Genomic DNA, 23,704 nt, shown 5'->3' with positions numbered 1-23,704 from the left:
TAAATCGCCTCTTTCTTTGCAGATATTTTAAGTGTATATACTTGCGTTCTGCTGCCTTTTATACGATTTTAGTGCTGTGTATGTCTGGTGACATTATTTTATACTTTTACTTGAATATAACTGGTATGAAACAAGTAGCTGCAACTTACTGAATAGAGGCACAGCCGCCGTGTTAGTGTTGCCGAAATTGAACTCTCATAGGCTACTATTTTTTTCCAAGAAATGTGACACTGTTTATTGAGTACAAGTAAAAATAAAAACTGAAAAATAGTACCCCTTGAGCATAAATTTAATCGCAAAATCCAGCTCCAAAACCTATACATGTTAATGTCTGCGGCGTATCTCCAATAGTAAGTTAATGAGGGGACATAGGGTTGATAATATAAGGGAAAAAAATGTTTCTAATTACGATTGAAGAAATTACAAGCAATTAGTACATTTGTAATCGCACGCATCAATGAAGTGTATGCAGACATTGCTACGCAGGGAAACTGCTTTACCGGATGTTCACGTCCTCGATAGATTATAACTTATGTTTGGTAAATTAGTATTTATGTTCTGCTGACATTTTACCATTGACGTCGCCCATTAATAAAAAATAAAACTTACTTCAATACATCATCAAATGATGTAGAATCAAAATGGTGAAATGCATTCGGCCTTATTACAATTTTCCAGTTCTAAGGTATGTATTTAAAACACATTTCATATTAATATAATAAACATTTAGTTTTATACTATAAGCTAAAATACTAAAAAAGGTAAATCCGACACACACACACACACACACATAAGGAAATGCATTTTAATATAGCGAAAGACAAAGCGCGTTTGAAAAGTACTTTTAAAAAATATGTGATAAACTTAAGTATTAAAATATGTACCGTTATTCATACCATTCATTAAATTAAACATAATAAACCCCTATTTTTTAATAAACTGCTAGAAAGTTCGACCAACGCATAGCAACAGTAAAAACATTACATTTTAACTTACTCAGAAAAATATTATACATAAAAGTGGAGCTCAATAGAGATTTTAAAAGGCAAAAAATACTGCAGTGCCAGCTTATGAAAGGATGAGGAGGGAGGTGAAAAAATGCCTTTTTGAAAGTATGGTTTGGCCTGTAAAGGTATTTCTCCTCCAAACAGTTTCACAATAAAAATAAAAATAAAAAAATCCCAAATTTAGTAGTGATAAAAGTAATCAAAAATGTAAAATGTTTATTTAGATAGACTTTTATACTGTGCAACAGTAACAATACAATAATTTTACATACAATCGACCAATACAGATATTTCAAACACTGTGGAATAAACACCACAAAACAGCTTCCTAATATGAAATGAATAGGTGTATGTAGGTTATACAGAGGTCTACAGGTCTTCCAGAGAATGAACATCAAACCACTTGTTTCCTCCTCTTTTGTAAATATTCTTTCAGTTAGGCCAGAAGCCCTGCGGTGGTCGAACCAAACTGGAGAGTCTCACAGATTGAAACATTGCTTCCCACTAGCATGAAAAGAACACAGCTTATTTAAAATGAAATAGCCTTACTTACAGCAACATCTGAATGTTCTTGACATTGTTACTTAATACGTTCTATAAATACAGGTCATAATACTGCCCCTAATTCAGATATATACCAGCATGGCAGTGTGGCATACTACAACTTATTAAAAAAAAAAAAAAAACGGGAAATAAAAAGAAACTGCTCCATTTACATGTCTCTATAGCAACTATTACCCGCTTTAAGGTCTGAAGATTGCAAGTATCTTAAATATATAGATTTTCATTTCCCCCCCTCTGCTTTGAATTAGCACTGCCTGTTGAGTATAATATAGGGAATGTTTTGCAATTCAAGGAAACCGTTCCTCATTGTCTACATAAAGTACAATTCTATGTGTGGTTGCCTTCTCCAATGCTGTGGTTTATAAAAAGGTAAAAATAGCATAGTTGTACAACTCAAAGTAGAGGCAAATCAAACAATTTGATTGAAGTTGTTGAACCAGGAAAAATAAAAATGAACAAACAAAATGAAATAAAAAATACTGTACAAAACGGACACCTCACAGTCTCCAAGAAGAGGGCTTCAGTCGCTTCCTGTTAATGTTCTTGCATCATTCAGCATTAAAAACCTCCTCCAAAAAAGGGACTGGCTGTGCTTTATCTGAAGTCACAGTGAGTCCAAATCGATAATACTAATTTTCTATTCAATAAGCAACTTCCATAAGAAACTGTCATTATGTCATATTCATATATATATATATATATATATATATATATATATATATATAAAGCTTCTACTATAGAGCTATATTGTCATGGAAAGAGCTGGGCGATGTGGTGCCAGCTGGGGGGTGGCAGAGCAGTCATCCCGATGATGTGGATGAGCCGTTGAGGGAGGCCTTGTGGGCTTTATTAGAGAATGGAGACTGGTGGCTGGGGCTGGGGTTGGCTGAGGTCCCATTGACAGTGCTGGAGATATGAGGGAAGTGAGGGTGTGGGGACTGGACTGGGGTGCTGGGGCTGGGCAGAGACGAGGAAGTGGACGGCACTCCGGCCGGGCTGCTGGGCTTGTCACTCCCAGAATCACTCTCCATCTCAGAGCGAGCGCTGGCCAGGCCCTCACGCTGGTGATTCATCTTCATCCTCTTACAGCTGGGCCGCACTCGGTACTTCAGAGGCAGTGGCCCATTCTGAAATGCATTGCAAAGTATAATCTTAAAGGGTTGATTATATATTCTGGATTACATCAGAACTTCAACCCTTCAACCAACTGCAAATGACAAACCTTGCACTTGACTATGGTTTTCCATTTGGTAGAAGAGAGAAGCCTTGAGCAAACCAAAAGCTACCATGAAGTGCTGGGTTTGTAATTCACAACTAATAGGTAGGACAAGGTTTAGTTTAATCACATTGTCAATTTAAATCACTACAATAAAGTAGTGCAATATTTTTGTTATATACAGCATGCTGAAAATAATGTACAGTTTTCTACATTTATTCACAAACGTATACAAAAAATAAAAAAAACAGGGATGGGAGATTATCACTCCTGTAAATCTGATTTTTTTTTTAAAGAGAAAGAACACAATGTTTCAAGCTTCTTATTTAATACACACTTCAAACAATAGCAAATGCATTATGCAAAAACAAATAGCATTATGACCAAGCACACAACTATTCCTCAGTCACACAATTATTGCTGTAATTCTATTCCTCCAGAAAATAATTTGCCATATTTGTTTCCATTTTCATTTTTTGTTTTAAATGTGCATGGATGTCATTTTTTTTTTTTACCTTAACAGACTAACATTGCAACATGACAATTCTTTGTGATTTTCTTTCAGAGCTTAATCATTTTCTATATATAAATACTTTAAATAGGATAATCTAGCCCCGTGTTTTGTTTGAATGCAAATAAGAAAAACCCCTGTAGCAGCAGCACGATGCAAGTAACAATTGTGATTTTGAAACATAATGCCATTGTTTAAAGTCAGATATAATTATAACCACACAATTTCTCCAATGATAAAATAGAATACATACCAGACTCTCACAGCACCATAGAAAATACACCAACAACAAAAAAAAACCAAAAAAAACAAGAGAATATGCATCCCCCACACTTAAGTGTCCATGTAAATGAAACATTTTCAAATAATTAATTTTAGTTTTGAAAACATTAAACCTAAAAAGTAGATGCTTTATTTTTTAAGTTTCTTACCCTTCTCCAGGTATAAATATAGGCTATGTCCATCAATGTGTAGTAATCTTTCAATGGCTCATCTTCATACATAACTTCAATCTATAGCAAAGAAAAGCATTTAGTCATTTAAGAAGTAAAATGGTATACAGCTAGGGAATTACCTTTCATAGTCTCCTCTTAGTAAAAACATTAGAAATCCATCTCTAAATTTCACAGGCAAGAAGATTTTAAAATGGGAGAAACAAAGTACAGTAGGTAATCAGTTTAGACTAACCAGAAATTACACAATTAAAATCATTGCATAATTTTCACATTCCTAGCACAAACAAATCTTGCAAATAAATCCACTAATAATAAATGGAATTATGTGAATACAATGTGCAGAATGAAAAATAATTCAGAAGAATATTTAGTCTTGACTTGATTTTAAAGCACACACATTAAAACAGCAATGTAAAAAGCATTTACCTGGAAGGTACAGGGAATATCCATCTTACTCCTGAGGAATTTTCTTAAATGCATCACAGTCATTGCAGCGGGACATCGCAAATACCTTTTGTCATTCACCTGTGTAAGTAGAAAATGAATGCAACAATGCTTTGGTATGCAAGAAACCCGTGACTGTCACAACATGGCTTTAATACACCACCATAAAATAAAATAAAAATACCTCCTCCTTTGTTGTTTTTTCTTTTTCTGCACTGCCTTGTTTTTCTGCCCTGTAACAGAATAACATTTGTATGTAATGTCAGATAAAGTGTAGAAATGTAAAAGTTGAAGAGGAATGCTGTTTTTTTTCTTCAACTTACTTGTTTTGATCAAAGAACTCAATTGACAAGCTGATTATTTCATCATCTGTAATGATTCTTTTGTCTTCATCTGCAACTTCTCCCCGGTCTTCATTCGATCCATTGGTGGCTTAAAAACAAGCAATACTTGAAGGATTAGATGACTAACATGACAAGTTGCAATTTACAAATTGTTTAGTACAGACACACACAGCTTCAACTACTTTGAGATTAATTGACTGGTTTAAAAGACTTGTTTAGAGAAACATTCTTGGAAGGCCAATATACAGAAGATACATATATTACCTTCATGTATATACAAGAAAGCATTCATTAAAAATGAGAATATCTGGGGCCCAGTAATCCATTTCTGCTTGTGACGCTTAAGTTTACATTGGTAACATACAGATCACGTCTCTTTAATTTGTGGTCAACAGCAGTTTCAAAATGTCACTTCTGATGCACTTCTAATTAGTTCACAAATTCTTTGCAAAACCGTTCAATACCAAATATAAGGCAAATTCAGCAACTTAGTGAAATAAACTTAAGTGAGTTTTCAAGTGTTAGGAAACAAGTTATTATAGTTAACTCCATCTTAAGCAGAAGAACAATAACTAATTGTATTGTCTAATACTAGATCGAATTAAGATCAGTTTGGGATCATTTCATCACCAAGGCTGAAACCGTTACCATCTATTGAAGGATTGGCAGCATAGAAATCCCTCCGTCGTTTCATTTCATCTGGGGGAAATAAACACAAACAATACATTAGCAAATCCACACTGACCTTGAGCCAACAACAGTCAGAACTGAGTCACAACTGTATATACACTTACTTTTGAAGAGACCAGGTACCAGTTTGTACACAATGTCTTGGAGAGTCTTGTCAGATCTAAACAGATAAATATGCTCATTACCTGACTTTTGTCTGCAAAGTTAAAAATGTAAGACTTGCCAATCAATTTATTTTCAACCAACATGCAAAAATGAAATCAGGTGTTAAACCCAGCTGAACAGTAATAAGAAAAAGTGTCACCATTAATCCTTTCGGGTTTAAATAACTTTTCTTTATCCTGAGATTTAAGTATAATTAAACACAACAATCATGAATTGAGGGAAAGCTGTGAAGCTCAGGGAGAAAGGCAGTATTGCCGACTAAAGCGTGCAAAGAACAGAAGAGGCTGGTCTGCAGAACTTACCTGATATTGAGAAGAGGCTTTGTTTTGTGAACTTGGACATCACAAATTGGACAGTATTTGCTTGTCTCCAAATATCCAACAATGCACGTTTTACAGACTGTTAAAAGAAAACATCCATGTGAAACAATATATATTTCTATGAAGACTGAAACCTATGAATATGTATTCAATTAAAATTATTTAAAAAATAATTAAAATGAACTAAACTTAGGTTACATGCATTACATGTTCCTGGATTTTAAGAAGATGTTACACATGTGAGAATCATGTGTACAGGCGCAGCTTACTTACATGAGTGTAAACATTCAATAATGGTTGTGGCGTCAATGAAATATCCGCCACACAGAACGCACATTAAATGCGGATTTAGCTCCGTGATCTTGATCCTTGTTGTTCGATGCATCGTCATGGGATGCGGTCCTAAAATACACACAAAAACTAATGAACTCTAGACATCTGTAAAACCTAATTAGGTATTTCAAACAGCGTCTGTACAGTTCAGAAACTGCACAACATTAATTAATTACACCTTTCACGCAAATGTCAGCTTCTTCACATGCATCACATGCATTTGAAATCCTTACTCTAAGGGGAAAGTTGACAATTTAGAAGGTTCAAGACAGACCGACTTGCTGTCGTTGGCAAATGCACTGGAAAATTAGCCATGGAGAGGAAAATAACACAACTTTCAGCACATAAATCATTTTAAATTGACTGGGGACAGGTTGGGGGGAAATGGGGGAAAGCGTGAACCTCAACGCTAATTATACAGACTTGCTCGAGGACGGAGTTTCCGACTCGAGTCCCGTTTGCTGCTCAGGAAAACATTTTTAAATGTGAATAAATGATCGGTAGCCCAAGAAACCGAAACTCGAGGCGACATATAGATTTCCATCAATACAATAACGTTGCGCTTGGACTAAATGACCGAAATGCACATCGACTAAAATCGAAAGAAGCGGTGTTATTCATCGCGCTGCACTTGGAGATGCGTCTGCCCAGTTGCCCATTGAAACGCTTAATTAAATACGCTGCGTCGCGGACAGGTTTGTTTCCAATACAATAGCGCCCAGTAGCAGAGAAATGCAGCACATCGGACTGCGTCTTGCACTCCAGTGGGGCTGGGCGCAGTGACGGGTCTGGCGCTGGTGAGCGCTGGTGAGCGCTGGTGAGCGCTGGTGAGCGCTGGTGCCCAAACACGGTAATTCTTACCGTTGCTATAGCAACTTAGGTTACACTTGGCATCCAGCCAAAGACTGAGAATACAGAGAAGCTACTGCCGAGGAGGCACGGCTCATGTGGAGATGAAAAATAATCTCGAAAACATCCACCAGCGCAATTAATCTGGCCAATCAGTACGGAAATCTGGATGCCATTTCACAAAGGGAACCCTTTTAACACACACAGGTCGAGTTGGCTGGTGGAAAGGGGGCCATTTACACGTCGACACTGGTTGCAAGAAGAGGCTTATTGTAATCTCAGGATCCCCCCGCCGCAAAACGCTTCTCTGTAGAAGCGACTCGTTTGCTTTACATTGGGGGGTACACGTTAATACCGGGGACTCCAAGCAGCTTTTAACTTCGGCAGAAAGCACCCTGCGATAACAGCACGGCTCGACCTTAAATGATGACATATTAGTTTGCCCCCGTCCTCAAGCAAGCAAGCAAGCAAGCAAGCAAGCTAGGGTAGAGAAAAGGTAGCAGGACCTATGCCTACAGTAGCCTACCTAATCTACCTGACTGAAACCACAACCGTCAAACATGTGACAAAACGAAAAACCTATAGGGCGACCAATGGGTTTTAAAAAAGCACTGCTGATGTTCGAGGCATTGCAGAAATCAACACAAAAACAAAACACAAAACGGCCACCCGGAGCTAAAAATGACCCGGTTTCAAGTCCCGGGCAATGTCCGTGCAGAGAAGTTTTCAATCTCCCTCTGAAGCAGCGGGCTGCAGCCATACTGCACACAAATAGCATGCATGCATTCTCTACGACCAGTAACGCTCTGTGCATGATGAAAGTGCGCAGAAGCTTAGCGATTATATTTTTTATTATTATTGAAAACTTATTCTTAAACACGTATTGCAGACTCCGACCGCTTTGAAAAATAAACTTGTATTCCGTTATAGCTGTCTGCTTACACCTAGCGTAATCTATGACAAAACCAACAATACCATCTTCGCAACGAAATTGATAACCATTAATTACACTACAGAAGGTAAATGTTAGCTCCCCACAGCCTACAGTAGGCACTGCAGCCGGGGAGCGTCGCTGGCGTCTGTAAGCTATATAAATGGACATAAAAATACAACAAAGCCTATATAAACAACAGTATCAGTTCTGCACAGTAGCCTACACAAACTCGGCGAAAGGGACAACGATACACCTATTTGGGCTCATTTACTTTTAACGACCAAATGTCTGTAAATTAGAGTAGGAAATAAAATTAACTATGAATATTATTTTCTTCCTGTCAGTTATGAAGAGAATCCTCTAAGCCATGCACATAAGACACCGCTCAATACATTCATGTTTAACAAATGGGCATGAAAATTAAAATGTGAACTATGGACACTTCAGATCAGCGATTCGTGGCAGTTATTGTTGGGGTCATTATTGATGGTGAAATGTAAATACAAAACCTCTCTATTCATCGATTCATTTAAAAAATGTGCACCAATGATCCTAGTCTACTCTTGACGGCTCAGCATACATTGCTGATAGCCACCGCTTTATTACAGACACCCTTAGAGGTGGTGTCAGTGCCGAGTAACTCCTGTCAGCTCTGTACTTATAGTTAGGCTATGTCAAAGCTATTTAAAGTGTTTTAGTAGTCTGTGTATTACTGCAAGCAATGCGCCTATAGGCCACAACGAATTACTGATAGCTGTGCGGGTCCTGACTCTTGGGTATAATGTTACACTTCTTACAATGTATAAAGGGCCTCAATAGGTGGACAAATTCCAAACACTTGCCGTTCATTGTACCAGAAGCTGAGAGCACACCGTCTATATACCCATGCGTCTGGGCTAATGTTTCAGTACAAGAAAATATAACTCCCAAATGATTGTCAGGACGTTCACAAGCTGTTCTTCAAGCTGAATATTACTTGCTATTTTAAAATTACTATGTACAAAACTTTGAAACAGCTCAGACCCCAGGCAAAACCTGCTACAGTATAGCATTATCAAATAGAAGTGGATTATTCAATTATGGAAATCAACTAACAGCGTCTCTTCAGGATGCCTAAAATACTTAAGGTTAAAAAATGAGTGAAAAGAGTGATCCCTGCAGAATGTTCCGAGCATACACAACAGCAATCAAAAAAGGAATCCAAAGCACCACAATCCAAATAAAAACACAAACAAAACCAAATAGACAAAAAATAAATAAAAAAAATAAACGTTGCAAAATGAATCTCAATGAAATTCGCTATTCAATGTATGTAGAGGTCTTAAGTCCGAGACATATACAGCAAAACACTTTCAAACCCATGTAACCAAAGATTGGACTCCTGGACTGATTAGAGCTTGACCTGTGCCATGGAGCAACCATTCTTCTGTGCAAGGCCAATGAACTACTGAACATCAAGTTACCCCTTCACATATAAGCACACCAGGCTAGGAATATCAACGAGTGTGAACATGAATGTATACATAAATTGGCTATTCAAGAATAAAATCATAAGTCAGCAGAAGTCAAGCTTCAAGACGAAGCCAAGACTATCTAAAGCTTAGTTTAGAGAACTGTACAGTGTGTCGGGCTTGATAAACACGTGTGGTTTATCTACCCTGTTTCACATGGAATAGTGTGAACAATTCCCGATTGGAACAAGAGCTTGGTGAACTCATTCAAACGACAGCTCATTTAAAACATGTCAAGGCCATGGCATGATAAACACATTCAAACTGGTTAAACGCCATGCGAAGCACAACTACATTAAGGAAAAATTATACCCAGCCATGGCACATTCCCCCCATACACAATCAACAAATTAGTGGACGATCGTGTAATATCTACCCATGTCAAATGCAAGTAACGGAAAGCTTAAACCAACCAAATACCAATGGAAATAATGTAGACTAGTTTATGTTACCTACCATTAAATAATTGATTCTCAATATTTATGTTGACTACCATACATTCAAGAGTGGACGGATTTTCTGCATTTGATAATTCATCTTGGAAACCCCTTATCGATGCCAATCGCCATTTTTAACACCAAGTCCCAAACAGGTACCATACAATTTAAGTTAATAAAATCCGATTTTGTTGAACAGTGATCGATATGATTGCTTCATTAGATTCACCAGATTCCACAGATTATATTTCTATAAAATAGCAGCAGTAGGTTGAGTTATTCCGGTCAGTAAAACAGTTTGAATCGGAGCTTTCTAAAACACTTGACCCATCTTGCTCTGCAATTCGGGAACCACCAGTATTTCATGGAAGTCTAAACCACTATAAAGCATGCTCCGTCAAAAACTTTATAATGGGATGGTAGCCTAAATATTTTTCTCCAGGACAGTGAGGTCGACAGTACATTATAGCAATGCACGTAGGAGAAGGGGACTAAATTTAAAGTATTGCACGCAGCGAAACTGGGAGACCGTGTGCATGGTTTAGCGCACCACTGTCAGACCTTGCATGGAGCACATACCTCGTCTCCCGTTCAAGATGCAAAAACACTCACAGCATCCACTTAATCTTTCCATAATTCAACCATTGGTAAGAAGACAGTTTGCATTATACATACCCAGAAGCTCTGGTGCGGGTCGGCGAGATAGGCGATGAACAGACAATGAAAGTTAGAAGTCGATCAGTAGAAAATGAATGCGAGCCAAGCGGCCATCTTGAATAGAACTGCAGACGCTGTCAATTGCAATAAGCGTAAAGCAGCGCCGAGCTCATTTTAGTTACCAAAAACACGTCTTTCTCTCCAGGCTGGTGCCGTGTGCGATTCAAAAGCACGGGGGGATCGAAAATTGAGAGCTGTGGCTTCCCGATTCCAGTGATCAGATTGCGATCCCTTTGTGGTTCGCTCCTAATTCAGTTGTTTGAAAAATGCAATGCTGATGGTTCAGTGGAAACTGACACCGTCCCCAAAATGGCTTGTAGATCGACCGCCCCGCTGTCACGTGATCTCATTCCTTAAGGGTGGCCTGGGAATTAGTGTCGGTGTAATCAGACTATCAATCCGTAGCCCTCCAAAATGCCATTGAATCTCCGTTTTAGTGCCTTTATTTTTGTACTCCTTCTTCAACTGCATGCATCGTGCGTTTGCAATGAAAAGGGTCCTGCAAAACAAGCCAACGAGACCCTGTGTAGACATATTGTATTCTAAAAGGTATAACCCAGTAAGAACACAAATGCATGGCGAGAAACTGTTTCCCTGTTCTCAACAAGTTTAAAAAAAATCTTGTGCCATAGGGTTGTGCGAGAAACCAAGCGGACAAATTAATTTGATTGTAACCTCTCGCACATAATCGCTGCCTCTATTGTAAAAAGTTGCGTGAACAAAGGACTGGTTTAACTGGAAAAACATATGTTGGTTATATATCTGACCATCATTAAGGGGTTTATTTTCATATATGAACTGTTCGCTAAACAAGCTGTTGGCAGCTCCGAACTAATCGCGTTTGCAACCTACCTCGGTATACAAAAATGTGTATGTATGTAAAAAGGTCTTAATCTGGTTTGGTAACTACTATTCTTTTTCATATTTCACGACCTCAAGTTGATATAGAAATGTCAGTGGGCCATGTTATGGTTTAAATAATGTAGCTTATTGAATATTTTTATTTAACATGTTTTAAATTGCTATTTCTCGTGGAGGTCAAATAGGAAATGTGGAAAGCTCCCTAGGTCACTGCCTATGTATGCCTGTGTGCACCTCTGCGATCTTCATAAGATTGCTTATCTGGACTGTTTTGTTTTCCCAATTATAGCCCCGTTTCGCTCATTAACTCTTCATACTGTCATCAATAAAACATCAGTCTTTTTATTTTTTTGAGTTGCATTTCATGCCACTCTAAAACAGATGCGGTGTAATTATATTTCGAATATGTTAAACTTTCAGTATTACCCTTTAGCCGAATACCCATTATGTGCTGTAAACGTGGTATGCTAAAAAGGCCATTTATATTGCCGGTAATTGGGTGCTGCATCGGGCCTCCTAACCCTTCTGTACTGGATGTGCACACTGCGCCAGAGGACCCACACAGAAGAGGGAACAATTCATACGTGTAGGACTCGAACATCGATCTTGAAATCCTTGTACAGTTTTATTTAGAAATACAGAAATATTCAAGGCAAATACAGAAATTCTTTATTACCATCTCCAGCAATCAAAAAAGCCCCCCCCCCACACACACACACACATACCGCTAAAAAAATAAAATAGAATTAAATCAAATAAATGAGTCAATATAAATCTAAATAAACAATAACGAGTAATGTTTTCACTGGTAGGAATAATTGATTTCCGTAATTTATCTGGAATATAAAAAAAAGGTAAATTTGCGGTTTAACATGGTGGATGAAACTTTAGGTGTATTAAAAAATAAAGGAAAAATACATGAGCCAATATAAATGTCAGCGATATCATTTTAAAGCCTGTAAAATATTCTATTTAAATGCAGTGTCTTCGGGGCCGATCTCCATTGTGTGGTTGGAGAGGGTGAGGGGGAACAGGGCTGCTCCAGCGGGGTTGACTTGGATATTACTCGTGCTTCACATCTGAGTCGCCTTTTCAAGGCTCTTGGCTGCGTCCTTCATCTTTCCCACCAGATCCTGAAATGAGCAGATTCACAGGATCTAAAGACCACCACTGACCCTTTTCCACTCAATCATAAACAATCTTAGCGACCTCTAATGCATCTGCCCAATACAGCACACGTCTGACAACTAAATGAAGTTCAACACCTTATAGATTTTATTTGCATTTTATTTTAATTGTTTATTGGAGTGTGTGTGTTTAGGCAGTGCTTCACTTCAGATTAATGCAATTGACAGGCCAAACACTTTCTGCTCAGGTGATCAAACAGACAGAGATATTTTCCTGAAGAGAAATCCCCCCCCCCCCCCAACAAAATAATCGCTACAATACTGATATAGATATTATAAATGTACAGACGCGTTTAAACATTTACAGATCTAAGGTAGGGCCTATACCACACACTTGAATACACATAACTCCCTTAACACTATAAAACAAGGCCTAGGAATCATGTCCCCCTCCCTCCCAATAAAAGGTCAAGTAAGATAAAAGCTCTTAAATATGACGTTGGAATAAGGCACATAAAAACAAGGCTGACGGGGGAAGGCCTTTGCACTGAGGATCTGCGGTTGAGACGAACAACTGAATTCAGCAGTCCACGTAACACAAGAGTATCTCAAAAGTGCGACGATAACTTACCGGTCCTGCACTGCACATACCAAGTAATCTTCAACACTGTGCGACGCATTTAACAAGTGTGAAGTTAGGAGTACATCACGCTAGTCCCATAATAAAAGTAACTAACAACTATAATAGGGTTAAACGTATGTAAAGCATTTTTTTGTTAAATTAATACGCTTATTAAATAAAATACAAATCGGGCCAAAATGTCATAAAAGTTAGTTTGCCAAAATTGATTAAACAAAGCGCAATATTGTTTAATTTTTTCAAAAACAAAAAAAACAAAACAAAATGCCCCCACCCCTTTTTATTTATGTTTTTAAAATATGTACAAGTATGAACAGACATTTACATGCCAAAGTTGAGTTGTCACTATAAACATGTCAAACGCTTGCGATTTGATTCAACTTAAAATCATTAGCTGTGCTTGCTGGGACAGAATATGAAAAGTACAATCATCCCAATGAAAGAGTTTACTTTGCTCATCAAGTTCCTCAGCCCCTGTAGACAGATACCTATAGATACCCCGAGAAGCAACATGTGGACTAAGACATATAAACGGTGTTAAGCAAAACTACTGAATCAACAAAATGTATATGAAACTAAAAGCGGCCCTTAAAGATGTGTTTACCAGGTTTACGTTTCAACTTAGTTAAATGCTTTAAAGACCAAATATTCATCTGAGCACAAGAAAGGTAGAAAACACAGAGAAACCAGAAAAAAATTACAAATTTTATCCAGGGGAACAAATTATAAATATACAAAAATAGCATATATATTTATGTATAATAATGACCCATATTATACACATTATATACGTTTCGTGCTCTTTTATACCCCCACTTCTGTGTAAAACTGCTGTAAATAAAATAAACATATGGGCATATTTAAAATACGAAAGATCCCCCTTGTTTACATATAATAAAAGTGGCCAGTCAATAAATACATTCTCTTTTGTAGTAATTTTTTTTCCAATAACTGTTAGTCTACAAATCCTAATCAGTCTACTAATTTGAAGCTTTCCAATGCAATACGTGTATTTAAATCGTATCAAATTAATGAATATTAATATATTTTATATAAATAAAAAAAGCTCCAGTCCATTGTACAGATTTAAGTAAACAGGCTGTTATTAATACATTTAATTATCATAATTGAGCCAACAATTACACTCCACATGCTTACAAACGCGTATTAGTGAAACGCATAGTTCTTAAAATCATGTAATCATACACATACATACAAACATATACACACACATAGCGAGTCTCTCATCGCCTGCTGCCTGGGGGTAATGTTTTAGACAATGTCATTTCATATAGTGTCATATGTTAAAAAGTTAATACAAAATCTAGCCTTACGTATCAGAATGCAAATATTTCAATAAATCTGGTAACATGGTAGATCGATCTTATTTATTTTTTTACTTATTATTATTATTTTTTAATCTACATTATATTTTAAAATTACACAATAATAAAGCTTTGCTATCAGAATATTTTATCATCAGTCACTGTTGTTTTAAAAGTATTAGGCCTACGTGTTTCTACCACGGTGTGTTGTTCATATATTTGAACACTATCGTTTCTGTCTCTCGCCATTATTAATAATGATAATGATTATTTATTGTTAAAGGGTATCATTGTTCAACAATAACGGTTCATATAGTGAGAGCTTTCAATGTTTCAAATGCACTTTGTCCTGAGCTGCAGATCACAACGATATTCTGAGCAAGACGTAATGTTATTCAGTTCAAAGGTAATAAATCAAGGACTAAAGGAAGAAAAAAAAAAATATCGGTTTTTTACATATTTTCAGAGTGGAAAAGGGTGCAGACAACTACAAAGTCTATGTATACATTTGTATACGCCAGTGACACAAATGTACAAATCTCAGTAAATCAGATTTAACTGTATATTGTTCACCTACAAGATTATTATAAAAAAAACAGACAAAGGTTAAAATAGTGGCCTCTATATTTCTCAACATAATTTGTTGGGAAAACACCTTAACTATTTCAACACTGCATGGATTCAATGCCACGCTATACAGTTTAATTAAGCTCGTTTATTTAATTTGATTAATATGGTAACTGTGTCCTACATGTATAAATTACAGTCCATACTCAAATTTGCGTCTTTGCATTCAGTTACACCAATGCGTTTTCAATCACATAAATACATTAAGATCTGTAGTGAAAAGAAAACTATTTGAAACTTCGTTTTGTTGTTGTTCATTTTAACATTTTCAAGTCCAATAAACCTTCAATGGTAACAGGCCCTCATGGTTGAATGGGAAAGAGGAAAACGACAAATACAACCATACACACATGCCTCGGAATACATGCCCCGTGTATCCAGCTGAAGTATAAACGTCTATAGTCCTTAAAGTTTTGATCACAAGAAAAGCATGACACTTTCTGCCTGTAATTTATATTCCCATAACCCAAATTTTAAAAAGGATAGCTTTCGATTATAAACAAAAGTCAATACGAATTGTGCTTTTTTTTATCATCCAGGAGGTTAAGCTAATAAAAAAATAATAATAATAATAATAAAATATATATATATATCGTTTGGTATACATTTACTAAAGATATATGCATATTAGTTAATGCACTGCAACGATAATTTAACAGCGATATTTACATAATATTTATCAAGTTTAGTGATTTAGTTAAGGTTGCTTTTCTTATTTTACATAAACATATCTGTGCGGAAAATCTATAATTACATATGTAAGAATGAAGCAGGCCTACACTGAACTAGTAGGCTACTGTTTACGCCAGCTTGTTAGGGTTTACACTGCAGCTGTTGCGGTACACGTCAGTAAAAGGGCTCAACACGTAAATACACTGCATACCCACATTGAATCGAATGAAATAGTCTTTATACCTGAAGTTGTTCCATTGTGCAACTAAACTGAATATCTTCCGACCTCTCTCCACCGTCCTATAACGATAAGCACATGAATTATGCATACGTAGAGGGTAAAAAATAAAGACATTTAAAAAAAAAAAAACTTTCAAGAATGCGATCTACATCAGCAACACCGTACCTCGACATTCAACGTGATCAAATAGGAAGGCTGATTGACCTTGTGGACGTGACTGTTCTAGAGAAAGAAAAGAGCAACATTTACAATCAAAGCAGCTACATCCTTCTGGTATTGAGTATTACTGTAACATTTAAAAATACCTTTATTTTATACTCCAGGCGCCAAGAAGCGTCACACACATGAGGAGGACATCTGCCTATACTAAAATACAATCAACAACCTTTTACGATTAGTTAAAAACGTGTTAAGTATTAAGATTAATCTCTTCGCTTTTAAAAACTTCATTTTAAATGTTTTAGGAAATTACAGTAATGGCATTTCAACTTATTTGGACAAAAACGAGGCAGAAATTGACTTTCAAAACAGTTGTTTTTACAAAGTTAAATATTATTCTGGCTGAATCTTTAATCAATTTGGAATAAGAACAATTATTATTATTATTATTATCTGTCCACACTGTCTTGGGAACTTGAAACACTATCATTCCAAATCTGGGCACATACATTTATTCCGTTATTGTAGAAATTTATATTTTTTAAATAAGCATTTCTACAATTACACTCCAAATATAATGACACTTTGATTTACAAGCACAAATCACAGCTATGTGTTTGTATTCTAAGAACAATACAGACAAATCAATATAAGAGATTTTAATTCATATCTTGGAAAAGCAGGAAATTAAAATAATTTGTGTAGGGTTATTAACAACAGTGTTAAATACCTGTCCCCTGAACTGCTGTGTGTCTATCATTATGAATGATGGAATAAATCGGCTAATTAAATTAAGGCAATGCTATGTATAGATTTTAAGTACAATTAAACAAAGTATAAATATAGTCACAGTCTTCCTAATGAGAACATTATTTTATGCTTATGGAATAGCATTTAGAAACTAATTTCACAGAGAATCAAAAACACATGCAGGTTTAAAATCCACCACGACTCACCTTGTCAATATGTTCTCCAAATTACTTTTGTTTTTCTATAAGATAAAATAATTACAAAACGTCACAAGAGCCACATAACATGACCATTAAATGTTTTGGAAATATAAACCATCGCCAAACCTGGAATTCATTGTAAAACACGTCTATTCTTTCTCCATCGCATTTAAGATCTTCAAGAAATGTGCTAAAAAAAAAAAAAAAAAAAAAACAGGAAAAGCGTTTTAATTTGCAGCTGCAGTCAGAGACAGGGAGTTGATCATTGACACTGCAAAATCGATCATTACCTAATAGTGGACTTGTCTGCGTTTTGCTTAACGAGCTCCAATATACATGTCGTGGCTGCAGCATGGCAGTGTTTTAATATAGTTGGGTCGATGTGTCCTAGAGCGGGATCACCTAAAATTAAAGCCAAAAAAAAATTATTATTTTTTTAAAAAAACATTACTTTCCACGTCTGATGTTGTCATCAGCAATCTGAAATGCATCGCATATCTGTTATGTTGAAAGCGAACATTTGTTATCTAGGAGCCCAGGACAATATGTACCCATTTTGGCGATATCCAGACCACTACAATTTAGAAACCTATGTTTCCAGAAATGAAAAATAGTCATAAATCCCCCAAAGCGTCAAATAAAAAGTCGAAAATCCCCCCCTCCCTTGTACCTAAATACTACTTTAAATTCGGCTGGAGATCTCAACCGGCGCAACATGAATATTGAAATATGTTCGAGTCCAATTCATACAATTTGCGTACAACAGCTTTCAAACACCGTCCAAGGTCAAACCTCGTATTACAAGCAGTGGAGCATTTAAAGAGCCAGGATACAAACACATCGCCTCCTGCATCCACTCAGATACAATGCCTCTATATTCATTTTATTTAGTTGCAGGACTTCTTATGTGCTATGATTATATTTTGTTCGTTTACGATGTAACATTTTTCCAGTTCTTATTATTATTTTACAAACCACGAAAAACTGTGCTGAAGCCTAACTGGGGGAGGAAATGTAAACCTCAAATTCACCCACCTAGATTATTGTAATATTACCAATTATGGTTCGTGATTTCACATTTCCTATTTCGCGTATTTTGCATAACCCATAAACACTGCGACCTCACAGCAGACATGTCACTTTAACACTAGTTAGCATACACACACAAAAAGTATATATATATATATATATATATATATATATATATATATATATATATATATATATATATATGTCTCCAATTGTAAGCAGTGTCATTAAGTGCGGTTTTGGAGAATGAACAGTCTACCAATCACCGCAATGCGAGTAGAATTGCATTAACGTGTTGTGACGGAAAATAATAAACATGCTACTTCATTAAAGTGAAATATCGGATTCGTATATGTACACGGAATACCCACGTTGATGGAAACATTATAAGAATAAATAGAAAGTGTGTTGTGAAAGAACACAGGATTCGAGTCGTTCTCATTTCGGTCTCGAAGCGCTCGGAGCGACAGCGCTGTTTACGCAGCGCTAATGGGTTTGGAAGCAGCCTCTGTTCTTCCGGTATAAATGATTGACCAGCGGTTGTTTTTCTGGTCAGCTGTATTGACAGCTGTATGGATTGTACATTGTCACGTATTGTTACGCATCACACAGCACCCTAGCGGGGTCCTCCGGTCTCTAGCTCCGCCCAACCCAGCCGTGACAAGGCGCACGTTGTCCAGGAAAACAAAGAGACGGGCGGCTGTCATCTCACAGCACTGTGCAAAGAACAGCCAGCACAGTGGTAAAAAAACCAAAACAGGCAAAATCACAAATGGATTTACACATCATTTTACCAATTATTCAAAGTACACAAAATATGCATTTTCCAGACCTAGTTTCCAATGTAATCGCATGCACCCATTGTTTAATGTGATAATCAAAGCTCCTTCCCCTTAATCTGACTTAATACACAACGCAAGACAACACACGCACAAGTTGTGCGAATTACGTTGACGGATTTAAGAACAAAGTTGGGTAATAATACAATAAGCATCCGAGCTAAGGCGGCTGCACCACAACAGCGATTCAAACACGGTGACTGCACCAAAACACGAAGACTGTATCCCACTGTGCGGGATTACCGTAGCACTGCAGCCCCGGGAGCTCACACACACAAACACACAAACCAAGGCTGGTTCACGGCTGTCCCCAAGGTATCCCCGTTGTGTATTTTCCTCGCCCAAGTCGCCCCGCTATCGCTTTGTTGTGCTGCCGGGGCCCAGTTCCCTGTCTGCACAAAGCGCAGCGCTTCCTGCCCGGGAGCGGCACAAAGCCCGGCCGCGCAAAGCGGCGCTCACCTAAGACCGCGCCGTCGGAGTGGGCAGACAGCAGGCTGCGGAAGGCCACCTTCACAAACACCGAGAAGGCTTTGCAGTCGAAGAGATCTGGATCCGCCAGCTCCTGCAGCCCCCTGTGCGCGCTCTCCGCCAGCTCCATGGCCGCCTGACCTCCGACTCGCACCACGTGACGGCGCTGCGCGGCTGCTGTCCCCGTGAAGCCCGGCTCACCCGAGTCTGCACACACCGCCACACAGCGCACACTGCCGTGGAGCTTTACAGCGAATTGCATACTAGCAAGATTGAGAAGAAACTGACGAAGAACAAACATGAGAAAACGTCTTTTTTATGTTTACTTGTCAAAATATGGTCACGGATTTTAAAATGATAACATTATTAATAATAATTAATGATCATCTCTGAAAAATATATTTGCCATTATACAATTTATTATTTTTTTGTTACTTTTTATGTTACTATATTCTCAAATGACATTGAAATATTAAAATTGAAATTGCTCACCCAAAGACATTCTTTCATGTGTAATTATCTACCCCCTAAAAAGAAATATTACATTGCATGAATAATAATAATAATAATAACTATTATTATTATTATTATTATTATTATTATTATTATTATTATTATTATTATTATTTAATACAATTTAAAGATTCCAATGTCTATGTGTAAAAGTCCTGTTTTAAACATGGGTTTTGTTACTGTGGACATGATGTGTCTATCATGTGACTACACACCTGCAGTCATAGAGAGCTTCAGGGAACCAACAAGCCATGAAGTATCTCATACAGCTAATTTGTCCCCTTTGTTAAGTTGAAAGCCCTTTGTCTAATCTTTCTTATGAGTAATTTGAAAACAACAAGAGAACGTGGTTCTGTGAGTCCTATCCCTGCTCTCCGCCTGTCTTCAGAGCTGGAATCAATGTTAATAAGAGTCTCATCAACAGAATAGTGCAGTCAAAGGGCCTGTCTGGCCAGAGTGATCATGCGCTCAGGTTCAATGAGATCCAGCAGAAAAAGGGGCCCTAGGACCAGGACAATGACCAGGACCAAGACCAGCACCAGCCCTGTGGGTTTGTCAGCAACAGAGAATACCTACAACTTCTACTAATAACAGAGCCAGAGTGAAAATCATGAAGAAAGGTGTATCAGAATTACAGGATGTCAGCCTTAGCATGGAGCCTTATAACTCAGGCTTCTTATCATTAATACAGGGTTGTGTCAATTACCCATGGGCCCCCAGGGCTAATAATGGAGGCTCAGATAGCACTGTATACTGGATGAATGCAATGAAAATGACTTGGATGCACAAAAATGCAATGTGTTGCAATGGATAAAAGGAAACTAAAATCCACAGTAAGCACTGTGAACCTCATGGGATTAATGTTTGTTTCTTTGTTGGTTTTATTTTCCTGTTGCCCTTTCTATTACACAGCAAAACAATAAGCAAGCATCATCGATGATAACACAGGAGCCTCTGGAAATCCGCCAAATACAGCCCAGGGGGCCCCTTCATCAGTGTCTTGGGTCTGCGTGCCCCCTTACTGACAGGCTACATCAGTAACAGACAAGGCCCAGTGCTGAGGGAGTGTGCTTCTTTGCTTTGTGTCCATTGCAGTGACGTCCATGTGTTGCCTTTTGGGTTTTAATAAGCAAGTATTCCCATTTACAGTATACCCAGACAATCGTATCTAAACCTTAATCTAGTCAATTCGATGTGTTCTTCAGAACCTAGGTGGACAGCAAGACTGGCATAAGAGTCTACTGTGACATGCGATGTCCACTTCACCCATAGTGTCTGAGATAGTTTCCCCTGCATCGCCATCATTAGCAAGTTTCCTGTGAAGTCTGTCAAACTGTTCTGTTCTGTCAGTTCTATCCCTGACTTCAAATCAAAAGATCTCAATAGGAAGCTCAATCTTGCCCCAGTCATTTGGACTTCACTTCTCTTCATTGTTTCCTGATAACTCATGTTTGGAGAGTAGTTCAGCAGTGTCCGCTGGACCACAGACAGTCCTGCAGCTTTTCCTTAGCTGTGTAAGATCTCTGAATTCAGATTAGAAGTGTGTAAACCTTCTACTGTCTCTCCATCAATGTCTATAGACTGTCATTCAGATTACACATTCTGCCTTAACTGAGTTCTTAACTGAGTGAATCTTTCCTGTTTTTCACCAAACTGAATCAGTGATTAACAAACTGTAAACATATAATCAATAAAGAAGTAGAAATTAACAGTTCATGCTAAACCAAGAGGATCACCAAATACATTGTTTCAAGCAGAGGCTCTTAAAACTTTCAAAATCAACCATGTGCCAAGACAGAGGCTCAATCCTCAAACCAAGCGAGGCATTTTGACACAAAGTGACCTGGCTGCTTGACATTTGCAAACCCTGACAATTCACTGTGCCCTTCAGATCATATTACCTCTTATATATTTTGTCTTTCCTCCTCTGCCTATCTCTAACTGTCTGAAGCCCAGATATGTACAAAACCTATGACATATGAGTGTCTGTTGACTAGGGTGGATGCACTTTCAGTATGATTTTAGAATTTTTTTTCTGATAAACCCTTTGAAAGGAGATGAGTAAATGACCCTGAAACAGGTTTAAGAAATTACTTTCATAGCAATGTCTTATTTAGCATTTTCTGATTATTATTTTCAAGCCTGTGTGAAAAGATCATTGGGATAACAAGAAATGAAGGACAGGCAGGTGAAGGGGGGACAAGGGGTTTACTTCTGAATAAATATAATCTTAGACGGCCTTTTCTTCAGAGAGATCGCAGCTTTCATTTCCACTGAGCTGGGGGAGGGGTTGGGGGAGGGGGTATGTATCCGGGTTGAGATTGTAAAGAGCAAACTACCATTTATCTCATAGGCTGATGACCCACTGAGGTCCAGGACATATGATGGTATAAATAACCTTTTAGCTTAAAACATGATCAAATAAACACATAAACATTTTTTATTTAAATAGGAGCCATTTAAGTTGGACATGAGAACACTGCCGTTGATATTAATGCCTATTGACTGTTATGAACACAAGAACAAAAATGTCTGACATTTAACTGAATAATGAATCATTATTAATATTAATAGTTTTTTGTATGTTTTTTTGGGGGGGGATTCTCCAGGAGATTCTCAGACAATGAGTTATTGAAAGACCACTCATACTATGACTTAAGTCATCATAAGAGGCGTTTAATAACCCTAACATATTTTTAGCAGTGCTAGTTAAAAGGCTAGTAAAGAACAGAGTGAAGTAGTGTGAAGTGAAGTTGTTACTGGTTTATTGTCTGTGAATGCTATATCAAATAATTACACTAGTTAGATAATTTTTTTTCCAACATCTATAGACAAATTAGATACAAATGAAAGGAAATACAGTGTTTACACATCATGAAACAAATACATTAGTGAATGTGAATATGAGGAAATTAATTGGGATAATAAAATATGTTGTATTAATACATATATAAAAATACTGTAGTGATTAATGTAAAATCAGAAAAAAACAAATAGTTTATAGTTTATATATTATATACAGCAAACATAGTACCAGGCTTTGTACTGTGAATGAGTGGTTGAAATGAGTGCCTGTTCTTAGAAACGGCAGACTAATGACTGATCTATACCCCTCAGTCAACACTTCAACAAGGTATCACACTGACACAGTAAGGGATGTGACAACTAAACATGACTATAACAGTGTGACCTGGTTTTTCTCACACTGTTTAATGTTTTAAATGAATGTTTCCATTTAAATGTGGCATGAATCATGGATAATGTCAATGACTCAACAATTTAAGATGTGGTTAAATTGAAATGCATCTTTCTAAAACATCATAGACATTTGATAGCATTAACTTAAGCTGAGTACTGAGTATTTTTAACTAATTTGTTTTCTATCCGCTGATACATTACCATAGTCTCCGCAGTTTAAGTTTACCAATAGCAATATTGCACACTTATACTGTATTTGTGTACTTTTGTTTTGGTATCCTGTAAGGTGCCCTGCATAGTGGCATCTGCCAATAAATAAATAAATACATAAATAAATAAATACATAAATAAATAAATACATAAATAAATATGATTAACAATTCCCTTTGCATATTGTACAAGTTTGGAAATGATGGCATGGAAAGTATGAAGTTCTGCTTTCAGGGCTGGGTGATTTTTCAATGGGTTTCTGTTTGGTTTCAACTTATTTTTAACACTTCTAAGCTAATGTGTGTTTTAAATTTTATTTTTTATTTAAAGAATAAAGATAGTCTTACT

General features: G+C 37.1%; 1 protein-coding gene across 1 annotated transcript; it reads right to left on the bottom strand.

Annotated features, from left to right (window-relative positions):
* Window positions 1–1,203: 1,203 nt before the first annotated feature.
* On the bottom strand, window positions 1,204–19,720 carry bmi1b (bmi1 polycomb ring finger oncogene 1b). The gene is given in 15 exon segments (XM_066724704.1): window positions 1,204–2,698; window positions 3,730–3,810; window positions 4,180–4,278; window positions 4,382–4,430; window positions 4,521–4,629; window positions 5,190–5,240; window positions 5,336–5,391; window positions 5,699–5,795; window positions 5,990–6,118; window positions 9,601–9,633; window positions 11,880–11,901; window positions 17,099–17,140; window positions 17,226–17,289; window positions 17,390–17,501; window positions 19,427–19,720. Coding segments are annotated over 15 exon segments (1,542 nt in total). The 5' UTR covers window positions 19,698–19,720; the 3' UTR covers window positions 1,204–2,371.
* Window positions 19,721–23,704: the final 3,984 nt, after the last annotated feature.

The sequence above is a fragment of the Amia ocellicauda genome, chromosome 2 (genome assembly GCF_036373705.1).
Source record: "Amia ocellicauda isolate fAmiCal2 chromosome 2, fAmiCal2.hap1, whole genome shotgun sequence".
Classification (NCBI taxonomy): domain Eukaryota; kingdom Metazoa; phylum Chordata; class Actinopteri; order Amiiformes; family Amiidae; genus Amia; species Amia ocellicauda.
Note: the sequence above shows the minus strand (reverse complement) of the source record. Positions and strands in the feature narration are given on the sequence as shown.